General features: G+C 43.4%; 3 protein-coding genes across 7 annotated transcripts in view; 2 read left to right on the top strand and 1 right to left on the bottom strand.

Moving 5' to 3' along the window:
* LOC143955385 (uncharacterized) overlaps positions 1-23084 on the top strand; it is a 146480-nt gene extending 123396 nt beyond the window's left edge. Inside the window, exons 17-27 of the mRNA XM_077465444.1 lie at positions 96-280; positions 371-540; positions 671-968; positions 1165-1687; positions 1735-1879; positions 2180-2271; positions 7353-7803; positions 16066-16138; positions 16263-16397; positions 16486-16609; positions 19942-23084. Of these exons, the coding sequence (XP_077321570.1) occupies positions 96-280; positions 371-540; positions 671-968; positions 1165-1687; positions 1735-1879; positions 2180-2271; positions 7353-7803; positions 16066-16138; positions 16263-16397; positions 16486-16609; positions 19942-22646 (4901 nt within the window). The 3' untranslated portion in view covers positions 22647-23084. The remainder of the gene's footprint in view (positions 1-95; positions 281-370; positions 541-670; positions 969-1164; positions 1688-1734; positions 1880-2179; positions 2272-7352; positions 7804-16065; positions 16139-16262; positions 16398-16485; positions 16610-19941) is intronic.
* Positions 1-23239, bottom strand: part of LOC143955522 (uncharacterized) — a 433055-nt gene that overhangs the window by 360596 nt on the left and 49220 nt on the right. The gene's annotated exons all lie outside the window — the stretch shown is intronic.
* On the top strand, positions 1146-7516 carry LOC143955959 (gastrula zinc finger protein XlCGF66.1-like). Of its 2 annotated transcripts, XM_077466087.1 has the most exons (4): positions 1146-3529; positions 3674-3790; positions 3879-4073; positions 4237-7516. In XM_077466087.1, the coding sequence occupies exons 1-4, from the start codon at positions 3437-3439 to the stop codon at positions 4279-4281; spliced, it is 450 nt and encodes a 149-aa protein (XP_077322213.1). In that variant the 5' UTR covers positions 1146-3436; the 3' UTR covers positions 4282-7516. The 2 variants fall into 2 exon arrangements, with proteins under 2 accessions (XP_077322213.1, XP_077322212.1); XM_077466086.1 differs by having other exon boundaries at positions 3879-7516.

Genomic DNA, 23239 nt, shown 5'->3' with positions numbered 1-23239 from the left:
TCCATGTAGATGTTATAGACTGTGTTTTCCATGTAGATGTTATAGAGTAGACTGCGTTCTCCATGTAGATGTTATAGACTGTGTTCTCCATGTAGACGTTATAGACTGTGTTCTCCATGTAGATGTTATAGACTGTGTTCTCCATGTAGACGTTATAGACTGTGTTCTCCATGTAGATGTTATAGACTGTGTTCTCCATGTAGACGTTATAGACTGTGTTCTCCATGTAGATGTTATAGACTGTATTCTCCATGTAGATGTTATAGACTGTGTTCTCCATGTAGATGTTATAGACTGTGTTTTCCATGTAGATGTTATAGACTGTGTTTTCCATGTAGATGTTATAGAGTAGACTGTGTTCTCCATGTAGATGTTAGACTGTGTTCTCCATGTAGATGTTAAAGACTGTGTTCTCCATGTAGATGTTATAGACTGTATTCTCCATGTAGATGTTATAGACTGTGTTCTCCATGTAGATGTTATAGACTGTGTTTTCCATGTAGATGTTATAGACTGTGTTTTCCATGTAGATGTTATAGAGTAGACTGCGTTCTCCATGTAGATGTTATAGACTGTATTCTCCATGTAGATGTTATAGACTGTGTTTTCCATGTAGATGTTATAGACTGTGTTCTCCATGTAGATGTTATAGACTGTGTTTCCCATGTAGATGTTATAGAGTAGACTGTGTTTTCCATGTAGATGTTAAAGACTGTGTTCTCCATGTAGATGTTATAGACTGTGTTCTCCATGTAGATGTTATAGACTGTGTTCTCCATGTAGATGTTATAGACTGTGTTCTCCATGTAGATGTTATAGACTGTGTTCTCCATGTAGATGTTATAGACTGTGTTCTCCATGTAGATGTTATAGACTGTGTTCTCCATGTAGATGTTATAGACTGTGTTCTCCATGTAGATGTTATAGACTGTGTTCTCCATGTAGATGTTATAGACTGTGTCCTCCATGTAGATGTTAGACTGTGTTCTCCATGTAGATGTTATAGACTGTGTTCTCCATGTAGATGTTATAGACTGTGTTTTCCATGTAGATGTTATAGATTAGACTGTGTTTTCCATGTAGACGTTATAGACTGTGTTTTCCATGTAGATGTTAAAGACTGTGTTCTCCATGTAGATGTTAAAGACTGTGTTCTCCATGTAGATGTTAGACTGTGTTCTCCATGTAGATGTTATAGACTGTGTTCTCCATGTAGATGTTATAGACTGTGTTCTCCATGTAGATGTTATAGACTGTGTTTTCCATGTAGATGTTATAGACTGTGTTCTCCATGTAGATGTTATAGACTGTGTTCTCCATGTAGATGTTATAGACTGTGTTCTCCATGTAGATATTATAGACTGTGTTCTCCATGTAGATGTTATAGACTGTGTTCTCCATGTAGATGTTATAGACTGTGTTCTCCATGTAGATGTTATAGACTGTGTTCTCCATGTAGATATTATAGACTGTGTTCTCCATGTAGATATTATAGACTGTGTTCTCCATGTAGATGTTATAGACTGTGTTCTCCATGTAGATGTTATAGACTGTGTTCTCCATGTAGATGTTATAGACTGTGTTCTCCATGTAGATGTTATAGACTGTGTTCTCCATGTAGATGTTATAGACTGTGTTTTCCATGTAGATGTTATAGACTGTGTTCTCCATGTAGATGTTATAGACTGTGTTCTCCATGTAGATGTTATAGAGTAGACTGTGTTTTCCATGTAGATGTTGAAGACTGTGTTCTCCATGAAGATGTTATAGACTGTGTTCTCCATGTAGATGTTATAGACTGTGTTTTCCATGTAGATGTTATAGACTGTGTTCTCCATGTAGATGTTATAGACTGTGTTCTCCATGTAGATGTTATAGAGTAGACTGTGTTTTCCATGTAGATGTTGAAGACTGTGTTCTCCATGAAGATGTTATAGACTGCGTTCTCCATGAGGATGACAGGGACAGTGTTCCCTGAGGATGATAGAAACTGTTCTTCATGAGGAGGATAAGAGCTATGTCCTCTGAGGATGATAGAGACTGTGTTCTCCATGAGGATGTTTGTGGACACCTATTCACATCACGATGGGGAACCATCCGTGTCCATGATTTCAACATATTTGGATTTAGTTCTTTTTTTTACAAGTTGTATTTTTTTATGTTTTTATTCAAACACCAGCAGTGAACGCTACAAGAGAAGCAGAAAGCAGAATTTCCCCATAAGGTTACAAAGCTGTAACATCTCACAACTTCCTTTGACAGAAGAGTCTGGTAAGAAGGACATTATGGGTTTCTATTGGTATTTCCCTTTATTTGAGGCTACCGTTATAATCCATGTAAGGGTCAACATAGATCAGAACATCAGCCAGAAGAGGACTCACTGATGAGAAATTAGAAAGCCTGCAACTATCGTACTCTCCACAAGATGGAGAGCGCAGGTATTTTAAGTGGAAAGCACAGAGAAAGGAAGTGACGTAACATAAAGATAGTAATTTCTGGGTTAAAGTTGAGTTGGGAGGAAGTTAAGAAAAGACATTTCTGGAACTGGCAGCAGAGGAGGTAAAAAACATTGCAATATATTACTTTATTTTACTATTATTTTATATTTAGGCTCAGTTATCTCCCCATTCGGTCTGTCCTCTACCTCATAAAAAATATATATAGTCATAATATGTACATTACATATAGCTACATCCTAAATGTAGAGTTATTTATCCAACTGTCCAGGTAGAGCCTCTGGTTTATAGACCGGATACATCCTAAATATAGAACCATTTATCCAACTGTCCATCCAGAGCCTCTGGTTTATAGACCGGATACATCCTAAATATAGAGCCATTTATCCAACTGTCCATCCAGAGCCTCTGGTTTATAGACTGGATACATCCTAAATATAGAGCCATTTATCCAACTGTCCATCCAGAGCCTCTGGTTTATAGACCGGATACATCCCAAATATAGAACCATTTATCCAACTGTCCATCCAGAGCCTCTGGTTTATAGACCGGATACATCCTAAATATAGAACCATTTATCCAACTGTCCATCCAGAGCCTCTGGTTTATAGACCGGATACATCCTAAATATAGAACCATTTATCCAACTGTCCATACAGAGCCTCTGGTTTATAGACCAGATACATCCTAAATATAGAACCATTTATCCAACTGTCCATCCAGAGCCTCTGGTTTATGGACCGGATACATCCTAAATATAGAACCATTTATCCAACTGTCCATCCAGAGCCTCTGGTTTATAGACTGGACACATCCTAAATATAGAAACATTTATCCAACTGTCCATACAGAGCCTCTGGTTTATAGACCGGATACATCCTAAGTATAGAACCATTTATCCAACTGTCCATCCAGAGCCTCTGGTGTATATACTGATTTATATCCCTTATCCATCTACAGAAAGACTGCCCTGTATATAGATGAGATCAAGCAGGATGGAGAAGCAGTGGAGTCAAATGACGGAGAAGATAATAAACCTCACCCTTGAGGTCATCTTTCTGTTGACTGGAGAGGTGAGGAGGATTCTGGGAGAGTCACATAATATCCCTTTTATTTCTTTTAATAAAAGTTTGACTTGACCAGAGGGATGAGGACAGTTCTAGGAGGATCCCAACATCAAGGTTGCTTTTTCCATACATATTTTTCCTCCTCTGAAGGACGAAGACCAGCTTACCTTTACAGTGCCTCCACCTCGCTCCTTAATGATTAAGCTAAACAATGGCAAGAAGATTCTAGAAGTCACCAAGAAGATGATGGAGTTGCTGACAGGAGAGGTGAGGAGGATTCTGGGAATTCTGGGACATTATCCAGTAACAGACAAGGGATGTGTCTGGATGGTGACTGTATCATTGTGTGTGTCAGGTTCCTATAAGGTGTCAGGATGTCACTGTCTCTTTCTCCATGGAGGAGTGGGAGTATTTAGAAGGACACAAGGATCTCTACAAGGACGTCATGATGGACAATCAGCAGATTTTGAGTTGTGTAAAAAAGAAAATTCACTTGAGTAAGAAAATACATAAGTTGTCCTTGGAGATCATCTACCTTTTGATTGGAGAGGTAAGGAAATTTCTCAGAGGGTCCAATGACATGACTTATCTTTTTTACATAGACCTAATCGTGAAAAAAAAGACTTGACAAAGTCTTAAATAAGCACAATTCCTACTAGGCAGGTGAGGAGGATTCTGGGAATGTAATTTTACATTAACTTTGGTCTTTACAGAATTTTCCTCCTGTGAAGTCTGGTGACCATCACAGTCCCACCTAACTCTCTTACCTTAGAGAGAAACAACAATCAGAAAATTGTAGAAGTCACCAACAAGATAATTGAACTGCTGATGGGTGAGGTGAGCGGTGCCGGGAATTCTGGAACATTATCTGGGACATTATCCAGTAACAGACAAGGGATGTGTCTGGATGGTGACTGTATCATTGTGTGTGTCAGGTTCCTATAAGGTGTCAGGATGTCACTTTATATTTCTCCATGGAGGAGTGGGAGTATTTAGAAGGACACAAGGATCTCTACAAGGACGTCATGATGGACAATCAGCCGCCCCTCACATCACCGGGTAAGAGGAATCTAAATTGGGACAGATAGGCCAGCAAAGCTTGAGAGGAAGAGTTCACTAGTGATTTTAAACTTGAGTAAAAAAGAATTAGAAAATGTAATCTTTAGAATTTTCTACACATCATCCAATTACACTTGTCTGCTATCTTCAGACATCATGTTCCCAACAAATGAGGTGGAAATCCTGAATATCATATAAAAGGTCCATCTCCATTGCTCAAAATTCCGTCATGTTCCCAACAAATGATGTGAAAATACTGTACGCCATATGAAAGGTCCATCTCCATTCCTCAATATAATGTCATGTTCCCAACAAATGAGGAGGAGATACTGTACACCATATGAAAGGTCCATCTCCATTCCTCAATAAAACGTCATTTTCTCAACAAATGAGGAGGAGATACTGTACACCATATGAAAGGTCCATCTCCATTCCTCGATATAACGTCATGTTCCCAACAAATGAGGAGGAGATACTGTACATAATATGAAAGGTCCATCTCCATACCTCAATATAACGTCATGTTCCCAACAAATGAGGAGGAGATACTGTACATCATATGAAAGGTCCATCTCCATTCCTCAATATAACGTCATGTTCCCAACAAATGAGGAGGAGATACTGTACACCATATGAAAGGTCCATCTCCATTCCTCAATATAACGTCATGTTCCCAACAAATGAGGAGGAGATACTGTACATCATATGAAAGGTCCATCTCCATTCCTCAATGTAACGTCATGTTCCCAACAAATGAGGAGGAGATGCTGTACATCATATGAAAGGTCCATCTCCATTCCTCAATATGACGTCATGTTCCCGACAAATGAGGAGGAGATACTGTACATCATATGAAAGGTCCATCTCCATTCCTCAATATAACGTCATGTTCCCAACAAATGAGGAGGAGATACTGTACACCATATGAAAGGTCCATCTCCATTCCTCAATATAACGTCATGTTCCCAACAAATGAGGAGGAGATACTGTACATCATATGAAAGGTCCATCTCCATTCCTCAATATGACGTCATGTTCCCAACAAATGAGGAGGAGATACTGTACATCATATGAAAGGTCCATCTCCATTCCTCAATATAACGTCATGTTCCCGACAAATGAGGAGGAGATACTGTACGCCATATGAAAGGTCCATCTCCATTCCTCAATATAATGTCATGTTCCCAACAAATGAGGAGGAGATACTGTACGCCATATGAAAGGTCCATCTCCATTCCTCAATATAATGTCATGTTCCCAACAAATGAGGAGGAGATACTGTACACCATATGAAAGGTCCATCTCCATTCCTCAATAAAACGTCATTTTCTCAACAAATGAGGAGGAGATACTGTACACCATATGAAAGGTCCATCTCCATTCCTCGATATAACGTCATGTTCCCAACAAATGAGGAGGAGATACTGTACATAATATGAAAGGTCCATCTCCATACCTCAATATAACGTCATGTTCCCAACAAATGAGGAGGAGATACTGTACATCATATGAAAGGTCCATCTCCATTCCTCAATATAACGTCATGTTCCCAACAAATGAGGAGGAGATACTGTACACCATATGAAAGGTCCATCTCCATTCCTCAATATAACGTCATGTTCCCAACAAATGAGGAGGAGATACTGTACATCATATGAAAGGTCCATCTCCATTCCTCAATGTAACGTCATGTTCCCAACAAATGAGGAGGAGATGCTGTACATCATATGAAAGGTCCATCTCCATTCCTCAATATGACGTCATGTTCCCGACAAATGAGGAGGAGATACTGTACATCATATGAAAGGTCCATCTCCATTCCTCAATATAACGTCATGTTCCCAACAAATGAGGAGGAGATACTGTACACCATATGAAAGGTCCATCTCCATTCCTCAATATAACGTCATGTTCCCAACAAATGAGGAGGAGATACTGTACATCATATGAAAGGTCCATCTCCATTCCTCAATATGACGTCATGTTCCCAACAAATGAGGAGGAGATACTGTACATCATATGAAAGGTCCATCTCCATTCCTCAATATAACGTCATGTTCCCGACAAATGAGGAGGAGATACTGTACATCATATGAAAGGTCCATCTCCATTCCTCAATATAACGTCATGTTCCCAACAAATGAGGAGGAGATACTGTACACCATATGAAAGGTCCATCTCCATTCTTCAATATAACGTCATGTTCCCAACAAATGAGGAGGAGATACTGTACACCATATGAAAGGTCCATCTCCATTCCTCAATATAACGTCATGTTCCCAACAAATGAGGAGGAGATACTGTACATCATATGAAAGGTCCATCTCCATTCCTCAATATGACGTCATGTTCCCAACAAATGAGGAGGAGATACTGTACATCATATGAAAGGTCCATCTCCATTCCTCAATATAACGTCATGTTCCCGACAAATGAGGAGGAGATACTGTACATCATATGAAAGGTCCATCTCCATTCCTCAATATAACGTCATGTTCCCAACAAATGGGGAGGAGATACTGTACACCATATGAAAGGTCCATCTCCATTCCTCAATATAACGTCATGTTCCCAACAAATGAGGAGGAGATACTGTACATCATATGAAAGGTCCATCTCCACTCCTCAATATAACGTCATGTTCCCAACAAATGAGGAGGAGATACTGTACATCATATGAAAGGTCCATCTCCATTCCTCAATATAACGTCATGTTCCCAACAAATAAGGTAAATTGTTTTTACATTAACTAAATTAAATTTCTTTCCAGCAGAAGGATACAATTTCACTCATACAAAGCTCTACAGTGAAGTATATCCCTGCCCAAAGTGCGATAAATCTTTCACGAACAGATGGGACCTCACCAAACATCTGAGCTGTCACATGGGAGAAATTTTTGTGTGTGAGTGCGGGAAGTATTTTAAAGACAAAAGTCAGCTGACGAGACACCTCCCGGTTCACACGGGTGAGAAACCTTTTACATGTTTAGAGTGTGGGGAATGTTTCTCCCGTAAAGACACCCTTGCAAAACACAAGCGAACCCATGGGGACAGAAAGAACTCTTCATGTACAGAGCGTGAGAAATTGTTCCTAAAGAATCTGGACTTCACACGAAGCAGAACTGAGGGATCTTTCGCATGTTCAGAGTGTGGGAAATGTTTTAGTCAGGAAAGAGACCTTTGTAAACACCAGGGAGGTCACACGGGTGAGCGTGTGACTGTGTGACTGTGTCTCTGCAGCCTCCCCCCTCCCGTCTCCTGTATGAGTGTGTCTCTGCAGCCTCAACCCCCTCCCCTCTCCTGTATGATTGTGTCTCTGTAGCCTCTCCCCCCTCCCCTCTCCTGTGTGACTGTGTCTCTGCAGCCTCAACCCCCTCCCCTCTCCTGTATGATTGTGTCTCTGTAGCCTCTCCCCCCTTCCCTCTCCTGTATGATTGTGTCTCTGCAGCCTACCCCCTCCCCTCTCCTGTATGATTGTGTCTCTGCAGCCTCCCCCCTCTCCTGTATGATTGTGTCTCTGCAGCCTCCCCCCTCCCGTCTCCTGTATGATTGTGTCTCTGCAGCCTCCCCCCTCCCGTCTCCTGTATGATTGTGTCTCTGCAGCCTCCCCCCTCCCGTCTCCTGTATGAGTGTGTCTCTGCAGCCTCTCCCCCTCCCCTCTCCTGTATGATTGTGTCTCTGCAGCCTACCCCCCTCCCCTCTCCTGTATGATTGTGTCTCTGCAGCCTACCCCCTCCCCTCTACTGTATGATTGTGTCTCTGCAGCCTCTCCCCCTCCCCTCTCCTGTATGATTGTGTATCTGCAGCCTCCCCTCTCCTGTGTGACTGTGTCTCTGAAGCCTCTCCCCCCTCCCCTCTCCTGTGTGACTGTGTCTCTGCAGCCTCCCCCCTCCCCTCTCCTGTATGATTGTGTCTCTGCAGCCTACCCCCTCCCCTCTACTGTATGATTGTGTCTCTGCAGCCTCTCCCCCTCCCCTCTCCTGTATGATTGTGTCTCTGCAGCCTACCCCCTCCCCTCTCCTGTATGATTGTGTCTCTGCAGCCTCTCCCCCTCCCCTCTCCTGTATGATTGTGTCTCTGTAGCCTCTCCCCCCTCCCCTCTCCTGTATAATTGTGTATCTACAGCCTCTCCCCCTCCCCCCTCCTGTATGATTGTGTCTCTGCAGCCTCTCCCCCTCTCCTGTATGATTGTGTCTCTGCAGCCTCTCCCCCTCTCCTGTATGACTGTGTCTCTGCAGCCTACCCCCTCCCCTCTCCTGTATGATTGTGTCTCTACAGCCTACCCCCTCCCCTCTCCTGTATGACTGTGTCTCTGCAGCCTCTCCCCCTCCCCTCTCCTGTGTGATTGTGTCTCTGCAGCCTCTCCCCCCTCCCCTCTCCATGAGGAAGACCTGTGTGGCCGAAGGCCCTGGATATAGGAACCTTATAAAAATGGTACATATACATATATGGGTGTTTCAAAGGTTGGTGGGAGGGATCTGCTCAGCCTGGAGCTGGGCTTTACATTTTTACATTTATATGCTCTGGGGATGAAAAATGTCAATTCCTATCTAATTTTATTGGTGAATGGTGGAGATGGGAAAGTGATTACCTAAAAACAGCGGTCCCTAAGTTGAGTGGGGTAGAGGTATGTATTATAGATCTTAGCTGTTTCATAACTGAAAAAAATGTATATATATATATATTTTCTGTTTTTTCCTATTTTCACCTGTAAACTGCTCAGAAAATAAAATATTTATGGAAGATAAAACCACCAAAAGAAAGCCTAATTTATTTTTCGCTTTGTGATGGCAACACTACTTTTTAAGTCCTTAAGTTGAATGTCCCGTGCTAGGGATGCACACCTGTGTACTTTCCTAGTTCTCAGACTGACAGAGAAGTCATACAGTAGCTTTATAGTCAAGTTAATTGGCACAAACAGATGCTGTTCAATTTGTTGTAGGAATCTAAGGTTCGTTATTCTGTGGTTAGATCATGGTCAGGGGTCAGGCTTGGAGACCAGTATCTATAGCAGTAGAGAGGCTCCCATCAATCAGTAGGATAAGTACACAAGCAAGTCACCCCGGCAGATGAGGGGCTAAGTACTAACCGGTGTTCACCAGAGCTCATGATGGTGAAGATGGGTTGTGCTGCATGTTACTACCAGGTCACGGTTCTCAGGATCGCCCAACCAGGAGGTAAGGCAAGCCGGGGTCTAGTTGCAGATATAGAAGGTAAGGTTCAAGAGAAAGCGTAGTCGAGGAACAAGACAAATGTCGTGAAGCGAAGATATGGACGGCAGCAGAAGTGACAAGAGCGAGATATTGGTTGGAGAGAGCACAATAATCTGGCAAACAGGAAGTGCAAAGGCATGGCTGAAATAGAAAGTTCATGGGAGGAGCAAAGAGTTCAAGGTCACTAGAAACAAGACACAAGGAAAGGTTGTCTAAGGCAGTGGTCCTTAGCCCTTTGCCTGCTTTTATCTGGCCCTTGGGTCATTATTCCCCTCACTGTTAGCAACAGGGAAACATCCTCAACATTAGAGAACATGACCAATGCATTAGGGACATACCTCTCTGTACTTTTTACCCCTTGTAATTACCCCTTCTTTCCCTTTATATAATTCTATTACTGTTACTCTCTAAATTTTTACCCTCCAACCCAATAATCAGGCCACACAGGAGTTTGGAGTAAAAATGGCCATAGCAGCCTTTTATTAACACTCTTCAAACCAATAACTTAAATAACTTTATTAAATATATATATATATATATATATATATATATATATATATATATATATATATATATATATAAAACAACTGTTTGGTAACGGCAATTTTAAAAGAACTCCCAGTCAGTTGGTCTTTGACGGTACCACGTTCCACCTTTTTAAACATAACCTTTTCCACCATTACACTGCGGGACCACCTTTTACCATACCAGGCCTTCCGGACGTTTATAAGCCTGGAGACAACCACTTTCCCGCAATGCCACCAAATCCCGTATTCCAGCCTACCCTTCCGCTGGGATACACCAAAAGGGAGGGCCCATATCCCTATGAGCTCCCCCCCCCCCCACATTTCCATCATCTGTTTCCTTTTGCCCCATCAAAGACCAAAAGACACCGCCGCTACAGCTGCTATGACGACCCTCATCACCGAACCTGCAAGAAAACAAAAACCCAGACAACAAGAACGACGACTACAACACCAAATATCACTTCATTTTTTTATATATATATATATATATATATATATATATATATATATATATATATATATATATATAATGTAATCACATAGTCATTTAGGTATTGCTTTATTTATTTATTTATTTGCCCTTTTTTCTTTTTTTTTTGAAATTACGGGGCGGGTGGGTGGGCAACTCTCTTCCAAACTGAACCACGCTGCCTTCTACGCTCCTCCCCTTCCTTTTATTATGCTCCGCCCCCCTTCTTCCTTTCTTCTCTCTACACTCCACCTCTTTAATTCTCCTCATTACATTAACCCCCTACGCTCTTCCCTCAGCATCTGTCATGTCCGGCCCTCCACCCAGCCTCTGGCTTAATTCCGTGCCTCTCTAGTCCAGTTGAATGTGACTAACTATTATTAGCCAGTCCACTGAAAAGGTATTTGATGAGTTTGTCTCTGGTAAATGGCTAATCTCCCAGTGCTCTCAATATCAACTAATACTGTATTGGTTGTCATAGCACAAGATACTCCCAATCCACAAATCCAAAATGTTCTTCACCAGGGGTTAATCTTTAACCACTTCCTGACCAGCGCACGACGATGTACGTCGACAGAATGGCACGGGCAGGCATATTGGCGTACAGGTACGTCCAATATTCGATGCCGCCCTGCCATCGGGAGCGCGCCGCCGGCGGCGTGCTCCCGCGCTGGTCGGGACCCCCGTGAGTCCGGTCGCGGGACCCGCGGACTCGATCGCCGCGGGCATCCCCGCGATCGTCTCACGGAGCGGCCGAATGGAGGAAATGCTGTATAAACAACATTTCTCCATTCTGCCTAGCAACTAGTGACGCTGATCTCTGCTCCATGTGATTGGAGCAGAGATCAGTGTACCCCCCCAACCCCCCCACAGTTAGTAACACACCCCTAGGAACACTTAACCCCTACACTGCCACCCACTGGGTAACCCTTTCACTGCCAGTGTCATTTACACAGGAATCACTGCATTTATATAGCAGTGATTACTGTATAAATGACAATGGTCCCAAAAATGTGTCAAAAATGTCCGATGGGTCCCCCACAATGTCGCAGTCACAATAAAAATCGCAGATCGCCGCCATTACTAGTAAAAAAAAAAATAATAAAAAATTATTAATAAAAATGCTATAAAACTATCCCTATTTTGTAAACGCTATAACTTTTGCGCAAACCAATCAATAATCGCTTATTGCGATTTTTTTTTACCAAAAATATGTAGAAGAATACGTATCGGCCTAAACTGAGGGAAAAAAATGTTTTTTTATATATTTTTGGGGGATATTTATTATAACAAAAAGTAAAAAAATAATGAGTTTTTTTCAAAATTGTCGCTCTATTTTTGTTTATAGCGCAAAAAATAAAAACCGCAGGGGTGATCAAATACCACCAAAAGAAAGCTCTATTTGTGGGAAAAAAAGGACGTCAATTTTGTTTGGGAGCCACGTCGCACGACCGCGCAATTGTCAGTTAAAGCGACGCGGTGCCGAATCGCAAAAAGTGGTCTGGTCTTTGACCAGCAAAATGGTCCGGTCTGAAAGTGGTTAAAAGATGAATTGCCCAGATTCAGCAACTTTCATGCCCTGGTCATAATGGAATCTCTGGAAGCAGCGACTTGTCTTCCAACCATTTTAGGCACCTTCTCCGTGCACTGGATAGTTGGGTTATCTCTCCCTGGGACGGTTCCAGAGCCTAAAAAGCAGCTGCCCCCAGGCAGGCCTCGGACTGTACAGCTGTTCTTGGAGCCTGTCAGGGCTGAGGGACTGGATGGATTTTGCTAGAGGCTGATTGCAGGACCTTACAAAAAGGGATCTGGTCTGGGGAAGGCTCACTCAATGGGTCGTGTCTGAAGGAAGCTGGAAGGTGGAAGCTGTCCTGGGGACTTGTGAGTAAAGACCTTAAACTGAACCCCGTGACTGTGCAGTGTTCTGGAAATCGTGTTGGCTAGCAGTAGTTGTGCAGAGGCACAAGGTAAGCAGATACCACTGAAACGCGCCTCATGGTCCCCAACTGTAAGGTCTTAGCCTGTTCAGAGAGTTACTTTGTGGTCTTCAGCTGTGGCGGTTTCAACTGTCCAACATTCTTGTCTACATAAGGAAAAGATTGTCCTCAAATTTCTACGTGCCAATTATTTTGAAGTACCCAATGCCCTAACCCCTCTCCTTTTAACTTTTCTTCAAGCGGTTAATCTTAAAAAGACATCCCCTAAACAAGTGATGGTGAACCTTGGCACCCCAGATGTTTTGGAACTACATTTCTCATGATGTTCAACTACACTGCAGTGTAGTTGAGCATCATAAGAAATGTAGTTCCAAAACATCTGGGGTGCCAAGGTTCGCCAACACTGTCCTAGATTGTGGCAGGGTTTTCAACCTCCCGAAGTGAAATTTACTGACACGACACCAAAAATTTACTGACAGAGCCAATTTTTAACTGACACGACGCATAAAATCAAGGTCCGTAGAGTTCCCCCTTGCGCTGTAAGAGGGAATCCTACAGATTCTGATCTAGGGGGGAACTCTGAGGACTCTGATTTAGGGGAATGCTGGGAACTCTGATGTTGGGGGGGGGGATTCTGGTGGCCACCTTCTGCAGAGTAAATGCATTAAGTTAAGGGAGGGGGTTACTTATATAAGGGTATCTCCCTTACCTTAGTGTGTTCACTCCCCCTTACCTCAGTGACCCCCCCCCACCACAGCCTTTGTGTGGCCTAGCTGGCTAGGAACTATCACCTGACCTACAGGTTCCTCCATTGTTCGCTTGGGTGCACAAGGGGCAGGTATTCAGACCATTCCGGGAAGCTCGGTACCGGTGGCTCCTCATCACCACCACCTCTTCTCCTCCAGCCTCCTCCACTCAAGTGACACAGTACCGACTCCCAGTGGCTCTCCCGCCTCCCGCTGCTGAGTCCAGGCTCCCCATCCAGTCCTGCTGTGTGATTCCTAAAAGTCACCAAATGGCACAATGGCATCACCGCGTGACTAGGGTTGCCACCTCATCCCTTTAAACCCGAACACATATAAATTACACAGGTTCTGAGGCTAATATAATGTAGATAAGGCACCAAGTTTAATTACCACCTCAATCAGCCACAGAACCTTTGTAATTAGTATGTGTTCGGTTTTAAAGGGATGAGGTGGCAACCCTACCCCTGCCCAAGCCCAACTGCATGCATAGCTCCAAAAACGTCCTAAAGTCTTTTTTTTTTTACAGACAACCTGTGAATCGGCCCATGTGTACAGAGTGTCCATAAATTTACGGATGGTTGGCAACCCTGGACTGTCTTATTGGAACTAGTAAATAGACTGGTGCATGCAGTGGTGGGCAGCCTCTGGGTAAAAATAGTTATTACTAGGGGCCCCTTCAAGTTCACTTTAAGAAGAAATAGAAGAGACATTAAAACCGGAATTTCAGAAGATTGTCAGAAGAGTGGCATAAATCCCACTTGTTTATTAAATAAAAATAAAAAGGTAAATAGAAAAAGCGTAGTCAAAGCATAGCCAGAGTCCAGTAACCGGATCGAGTAGTCAGCCAGGCCAGAGTTCAATAACCAGATCAGGTAATCAGCGAGGCCAGAAGTCAGGGATCCAAGTAGAGCAACAGCAAGCAGGATAAGGAGCCAGAAGAGATGTCAGCAAGCCAGTCTTTAAACAGAGCCACAGGAGATGGTTTCTTGTGATGTGACCAAGGCGAAAGCAGAGGTGAAGTGAGCTGGACAGCTTTAAGTAGGTGTCATGGTTATGCAATAGAGTTTGTCTGCTTACCTGTTTCCATGTGTTCACCTCTAGAGACCAGCCGACCCTCACCTGACTGCTTTTGTAATCCATCCTCTGGCATGACTCCACCCTAGCTCCTATCAGAGAACGCTATATTAACCTGTGCACTGCAGGCCAACCCTGCTGATCAACCATTGTGTATTCCTTTGTGTGTTAGCTTCCTGTTACCTGCCGTGTGCTCTTCTGTTGTTCCGTTACCGACTTTGGCGTGTCCTTGACTATCCCTGTTTGCCTGTGATCCTGACCTATTGGCGTGTCCCTGACTATTCCTGTCTGCTTGTGGCCCCGACCTTGGCTTTATCCCTCACTATCCCTATCCTCCTGTTGCCTACTGTGGGTGCGAGCTGGGGGACCCTGGGGGGGTCGCGACCTGGAGCCAGTTGCAGCCAAGTCCATCCTCACCACTAGAGGCTCTGGTGAACACCTGCTGGCTCTTAGACTCCGCGCCCCAGGGAATCTTACGCTCTAACCTCGGTGGGATCTGTCTCTCGTCCGCAGCAGTCAGCCTTAGGGTCCACAACCTTCCGGTGAACTCCTGATCCCTACGGTATGCATCTGTCACCTCGCCTCAAGGTGACCTGACAGTAGGCAGGTCAGACGAGCATCATCAGGAACAGCTGGTAACTGTGGAGAGAGATGAGAGCTGGCAATTAGCTGACAGCTGAACAGCCAGCCCAGAGAAGGAAGGGCTAAGCCAGCCCTGACACTGTGTACATTTCCGAAAAAGAGTTACAATATTTCATGCACTCAGAACACCTCATTTTCATGGATCACGTTATTTGGATTTAAAAAAAAAAAATGTCATCAACGTATCAGTACTTTTAAAACTTTTTACTTGTTTTGTTAAAAAAAAAAAATTCAAATACAGTCAACAGAACAGAAAACAAGAGTACAGAAACACTGAAGAGTACGCAGCAAAAATGTAATCTGCCACAAGGTGGCCATCGCTAATACTTCGTTTGAAACGCACAGACAGGAAGTGATGTCACGTACAGACAGGAAATGATGTCAGGAATAAATAGGAAGTCCTGGGTGAGAGGTGAGTCTGGAGGAAGTCGAGAGGAGACATTGCTGGAACTGGCAGCAGAGGAGGTGATAAAAGATCTGCTTAAACCCATTTATAACATAAAATAATATATAGATATGAACAATCAAAGACCTTCTATTGGGTTACTTCCTATTGTTGTGGTCAAATCACACAAAAAAGGGGTCATATCCAGAGATCATCTGCAGGAGATCCACCCTAATTTAAAAAACATAAATCAAGATTAATTTACCTTAATTTTTTTTATAAATTCTATTTATGATTTCAATGGGTACATTTTACAATTTGGTGGTGTCACCGTAGAGTTCGTACTTCTTATAACAGAATAATTGGAGGGATCGGAGCGATGGAGGACCTCTGTGCAGACATTATTCATCCCAGTACAGTCCAAATAATTCTCAATTTATTTTTCGTCTACAGAGAGAAGAGTCCTACAGAGATCACATGACCACCTAAAGGATGACGGAGGGGGACATGACTGAGAGGATACTAAACCTAACCCTGGAGATCATCTACCTGCTGACCGGAGAGGTGAGGAGGACTCTGGGAGGTCACATGACATCACTCTTATCTCTATTAATAAAACACAGACCTGACCGGAGAGAGGTGAGGAGGATTCTGTGAACATGATTCTGATTTACTTTGGTCTTTACAGAGTTTTCCTCCGGTGAAGTCTGGTGACCAGGTGACCATCACAGTCCCTCCACCTCAATCCCTCACACCTGAGAAAAACAACAACATGCAGATTCTTGAAGTCATCAAGAAGATGATGGAGCTGCTGACAGGAGAGGTGAGGAGGATTCTGGGAATTCTGGGACATTATCCAGTAACAGACAAGGGATGTGTCTGGATGGTGACTGTATCATTGTGTGTGTCAGGTTCCTATAAGGTGTCAGGATGTCACTGTCTATTTCTCCATGGAGGAGTGGGAGTATTTAGAGGGACACAAGGATCTCTACAAGGACGTCAAGATAGAGAACGAGGAGACCCTTATATCACCAGGTAAGAGAAAACTATACTGTGAATGGTAGGCAGATTAATAGCATGTTTAAATGATGTCATACTTGGTTAAAACATTGGAAAATCAGTTGTCTGTGTCTTCTACACATCCTTTAATTCCACACATTGTATACTGTCCCCTAACAAAGAAAACAGGTATTGCTTCATTAACATATTCTTCAAGCACGAGAAAACAAATCTATATTGCTGTTCATAAAACGATTGTACTGACTGTATACGACCTGATGTTCCCAAAAATGAAGAAGAGATGCTATACATGATATGAAAAGTTCCTCTCCGTTCCTCAATATAACGTCATGTTCCCAACAAATGAGGAGGAGATACTGTACATCATATGAAAGGTCCATCTCCATTCCTCAATATAACGTCATGTTCCCAACAAATGAGGAGGAGATACTGTACACCATATGAAAGGTCCATCTCCATTCCTCAATATAACGTCATGTTCCCAACAAATGAGGAGGAGATACTGTACATCATATGAAAGGTCCATCTCCATTCCTCAATATAATGTCATGTTCCCAACAAATGAGGAGGAGATACTGTACACCATATGAAAGGTCCATCTCCATTCCTCAATATAACATCATGTTCCCAACAAATGAGGAGGAGATACTGTACACCATATGAAAGGTCCATCTCCATTCCTCAATATAACGTCATGTTCCCAACAAATGAGGAGGAGATACTGTACACCATATGAAAGGTCCATCTCCATTCCTCAATATAACGTCATGTTCCCAACAAATGAGGAGGAGATACTGTACACCATATGAAAGGTCCATCTCCATTCCTCAATATAACATCATGTTCCCAACAAATGAGGAGGAGATACTGTACACCATATGAAAGGTCCATCTCCATTCCTCAATATAACGTCATGTTCCCAACAAATGAGGAGGAGATACTGTACATCATATGAAAGGTCCATCTCCATTCCTCAATATAACGTCATGTTCCCAACAAATGAGGAGGAGATACTGTACACCATATGAAAGGTCCATCTCCATTCCTCAATATAACGTCATGTTCCCAACAAATGAGGAGGAGATACTGTACATCATATGAAAGGTCCATCTCCATTCCTCAATATAATGTCATGTTCCCAACAAATGAGGAGGAGATACTGTACACCATATGAAAGGTCCATCTCCATTCCTCAATATAACATCATGTTCCCAACAAATGAGGAGGAGATACTGTACACCATATGAAAGGTCCATCTCCATTCCTCAATATAACGTCATGTTCCCAACAAATGAGGAGGAGATACTGTACATCATATGAAAGGTCCATCTCCATTCCTCAATATAACGTCATGTTCCCAACAAATGAGGGGGAGATACTGTACACCATATGAAAGGTCCATCTCCATTCCTCAATATAACGTCATGTTCCCAACAAATGAGGAGGAGATACTGTACACCATATGAAAGGTCCATCTCCATTCCTCAATATAACGTCATGTTCCCAACAAATGAGGAGGAGATACTGTACACCATATGAAAGGTCCATCTCCATTCCTCAATATAACGTCATGTTCCCAACAAATGAGGAGGAGATACTGTACACCATATGAAAGGTCCATCTCCATTCCTCAATATAATGTCATGTTCCCAACAAATGAGGAGGAGATACTGTACACCATATGAAAGGTCCATCTCCATTCCTCAATATAACGTCATGTTCCCAACAAATGAGGAGGAGATACTGTACACCATATGAAAGATCCATCTCCATTCCTCAATATAACGTCAGGTTCCCAACAAATGAGGAGGAGATACTGTACACCATATGAAAGGTCCATCTCCATTCCTCAATATAACGTCATGTTCCCAACAAATGAGGAGAAGAAACTGTACACCATATGAAAGGTCCATCTCCATTCCTCAATATAACGTCATGTTCCCAACAAATGAGGAGGAGATACTGTACACCATATGAAAGGTCCATCTCCATTCCTCAATATAACGTCATGTTCCCAACAAATGAGGAGGAGATACTGTACACCATATGAAAGGTCCATCTCCATTCCTCAATATAATGTCATGTTCCCAACAAATGAGGAGGAGATACTGTACACCATATGAAAGGTCCATCTCCATTCCTCAATATAACGTCATGTTCCCAACAAATGAGGAGGAGATACTGTACACCATATGAAAGGTCCATCTCCATTCCTCAATATAACGTCATGTTCCCAACAAATGAGGAGGAGATACTGTACACCATATGAAAGGTCCATCTCCATTCCTCAATATAATGTCATGTTCCCAACAAATGAGGAGGAGATACTGTACACCATATGAAAGGTCCATCTCCATTCCTCAATATAACGTCATGTTCCCAACAAATGAGGAGGAGATACTGTACACCATATGAAAGATCCATCTCCATTCCTCAATATAACGTCAGGTTCCCAACAAATGAGGAGGAGATACTGTACACCATATGAAAGGTCCATCTCCATTCCTCAATATAACGTCATGTTCCCAACAAATGAGGAGAAGAAACTGTACACCATATGAAAGGTCCATCTCCATTCCTCAATATAACGTCATGTTCCCAACAAATGAGGAGGAGATACTGTACACCATATGAAAGGTCCATCTCCATTCCTCAATATAACGTCATGTTCCCAACAAATGAGGAGGAGATACTGTACACCATATGAAAGGTCCATCTCCATTCCTCAATATAATGTCATGTTCCCAACAAATGAGGAGGAGATACTGTACACCATATGAAAGGTCCATCTCCATTCCTCAATATAACGTCATGTTCCCAACAAATGAGGAGGAGATACTGTACACCATATGAAAGGTCCATCTCCATTCCTCAATATAACGTCATGTTCCCAACAAATGAGGAGGAGATACTGTACACCATATGAAAGGTCCATCTCCATTCCTCAATATAACGTCATGTTCCCAACAAATGAGGAGGAGATACTGTACACCATATGAAAGGTCCATCTCCATTCCTCAATATAATGTCATGTTCCCAACAAATGAGGAGGAGATACTGTACACCATATGAAAGGTCCATCTCCATTCCTCAATATAACGTCATGTTCCCAACAAATGAGGAGGAGATACTGTACACCATATGAAAGGTCCATCTCCATTCCTCAATATAACGTCATGTTCCCAACAAATGAGGAAGAGATACTGTACATCATATGAAAGGTCCATCTCCGTTCTTCACGATACAAATGTCATCAATGTATATACAGCGTATCCCCGTGTGATGTTGTTTAATTGATTATTTTTTTACCTATTTCTGTTTTTACATTTACATCTTGTTTCCATCAGATGGACACGATGTGTGGAAGACCTCTGAGGAACATCTTATGTCCTCCACAGATGATTTCAGGATCATACAATGTTCTCCAGACATAAAGCCCACTATTGAACACATAGATCACGGACTTTCCCGTGTGGATAGATCGGCAGATCCCTCTAATCTTGAGGAACTTTTTGTTGATGCCCCAAATATTTCTGAAGACCTTCGCGGGACGTCTACTCCAGAAGATCCATGTAAACTGGAGGAACCTTCTGAGATACATATTGATATCCCAAATATTTCTTCGGGAGTTCACAGTACGGATACATCGGCAGATTCCTCTAATCCTGAGGACGTTTCTGATAAGTTACACATTATTACCCTGAGTGTGTCTCCAGGAGCTTCCATTAGGACACCAGATCCGAAACCCGAGGAACCTCCTTATAGTCCTTCAGATACTGTTATATACAAATCTGAAGAGATATATCCATCGTCTTTGGATGAGAAAGGCTCAACGCCAGCTCTTGAAGTACACCAGAGAACAGACATGGAAGATCTGCTGTTCTCATGTCCCGAGTGCGGGAAGCGTTTCGACACCAAGTTGCATCTTGTCCGTCACATGACAGTTCACAGCAGAGTGCGGCCCTTTGTGTGTTCGGAGTGCGGGAAAAGTTTCACATCGAAATCGCATCTTATCAGGCACGTAAGCCATCACACGGGAGTGCGACCCTATTCCTGTTCGGAGTGCGGGAAATCCTTCATAGACAAATGCGTCCTTGTCAAACACCTGAGATATCACACAGGTGAGAGGCCGTTTGTGTGCGCGGAGTGCGGACAGTCCTTTGTAGAGAAAGCCCACCTGAATAGGCACTCCAAACTTCACACGGGCGAGACCCCTTTTTCGTGTTCGGAGTGCGGGAAATGTTTCCACCGGAAGGACACCCTCATTAAACACCAGCGAACCCACATGAGCAAGAGGGTGTACACGTGTAAGAAGTGCGGGAAAGGTTTCGCACACAGGGGTATGCTTATCATGCACCGGCAAACCCACGCAGGCGAGCGGCCGTTTTCGTGCGAAGAGTGCGGAAAGCGCTTCAAACAGAAAATGTCGCTGCAGCGGCACTGGAAGCTTCACGTAGAAGAGAGTTCGACGTTGTGTTTGGAGTGTGGGGAAACCTTCGAAACGAAATCGGAACTTCAAGTGCATCAAAGCGCTCACGCGGGCGAGAAGACCTTATCGTGTTCGGAGTGCGAGAAACTGTTCGTAAGGAAGTCGGATCTTGTTAGACATCAGAGAGTTCACTCTGGCGAGAAGCCCTTTTCGTGTTCTGAGTGCGGGAAAAGCTTCACACAGAAAGGAAGCCTTGACGTGCATATCAAAGTCCACACAGGTGAGAAGCCGTTCTCCTGTGCGGAGTGCGGGAAATGTTTCATTCAAAAAACACACCTCCTTACACACCAGAGAGTTCACACAGGTGAGCTTCCTTTTGCATGTTCAGAGTGCGGGAAGTGTTTCAGTCAGAAAAGGTATCTTGTCAGTCATCAGAGAAGTCACATTGGAGAGCGCGCTTTCTCGTGTTCACAGTGCGGAAAATGTTTTACGCGGAAAGAAAGTCTTCTCAGGCACAAGAAGCTCCACAGTGGATTGCGACCGTATACCTGTTCAGAGTGCGGGAAATGTTTCCCTCAGAAAGGAGACCTTCTTGCACACCAGAGAAGTCACATGGGCGAGCGTCCCTTCTCATGTCTATTGTGCGGGAAATGTTACAGTCAGAAAAGGCACCTTCTTAGACACCAGACAAGTCACACAGGGGAGCGTCCGTTTTCATGTTTGCAGTGCGGGAAATGTTTCACCCGGAAAGAAGGTCTGATTAGGCATGAGAGACTTCACACAGGTGTGCGTCCATATTCATGCTCAGAGTGCGGGAAATGTTTTAATCAAAAAGTACACCTTCTAACGCACCAGAAAACCCACACAGGTCAGCTTCCCTATTCATGTTCAGAATGCGGGAAATCCTTCAGGCTGGAAAAATGCCTTAAAAAACACCAGAGGAGTCACGCAAGCAAGTTTTCTTGCTCAGAGTGCGGGAAATCGTTCAATCAGGAAAGACAGCTTATTAAACACCAAAGGAGTCACACGGGCGAGCGGCCTTTTTCTTGTTCAGAGTGCGGGAAATGTTTCAGCCAGGAAAGGTACCTTATTAAACACCAGAAAAGTCACACGGGCGAGCATCCCTTCGCCTGTTCGGTGTGCGGGAAAAGTTTTACTCGGAAAGATAGCCTAATTAGGCACGAGAAAATTCACAGCGGAGACCGCCCGCATTCCTGCTCGCAGTGCGGGAAATGTTTCAGCCAAAAGCAGGACCTTCTTTCGCATCAGAGGATCCACATGGGAGAGCGTCCCTTTGCGTGTCCTTTGTGCGGGAAATGTTACAGTCAGAAGAGACACCTTCAGAGGCACCAAAGTAGCCACACGGGCATGCTTCGCTTTCCGTGCCCTCAGTGCGGGAAATGCTTTACGAGGAAAGAGGGTCTCGTAAGGCACGGTAGACTTCACACAGGAGTGAGACCCTATTCCTGTTCAGAGTGCGGGAAATGTTTCTTTCAGAAAGTGCACCTGCTAAGGCACCAGAGGACTCACGCGAACAAACCTCTTTTTTCATGCTTGGAGTGTGGGAAATCGTTCAAAACGAAATCTGACTTTATTCTACACCAGTTTGAGCACGGCGTCTGAGAGGGCTTGATCTAGCTTGCGCCATGACGTCCCTTCGAGGTGAAAGCCAATATGGTGGTGATCAAACCTCGCTAATGTTCGATTCTGGAGGCTTTTGTGGCCAGTTGGACAGCAGTTGGCACTTCCATTGGTGATTCCATTGTCTTCTGCTTCTGTGGAAATGGGGAATATCAGGAACTGGGGTTGGGCTTTAAAGCTGAACTCCCGAACTTCTCAGCTATTGAAGTATACAGTCCATAACTAGGTCCACAGGAGCTAAACCCGGGACATCAAGCCATAAGGACCATAATTGGTCAAATTTTCCCCTGCTACCTCCGTGTTGGTAAAATAACTTCTCAAGTCCAATGGTATCACCCATTTGGGTAGTCCATTCCTTTATTGTGGGAGGCTCTGTAGACTTGTAGAATATTAAAGGCGTTGTAAAGGTTCGTTTTTTATTTTCTAAATAGGTTCCTCTAAGCTAGTGCATTGTTGGTTCACTTACCTTTTCCTTCGATTTCCCTTATAAATGAATTTCTCACTTCCTGTTCCTCCTCAGTAAGCTGTTCAGTAAGCTGTTCTGGTTGACTAACCACCGCTCGGATGATGGTGAG

This window comes from Lithobates pipiens, unplaced genomic scaffold (genome assembly GCF_037356315.1).
Source record: "Lithobates pipiens isolate NorthernLeopardFrog02 unplaced genomic scaffold, aLitPip1_a1.2 Scaffold_35, whole genome shotgun sequence".
NCBI classification, from domain to species: Eukaryota; Metazoa; Chordata; class Amphibia; order Anura; family Ranidae; genus Lithobates; species Lithobates pipiens.
This window is presented reverse-complemented; position numbering and strand designations above follow the sequence as displayed.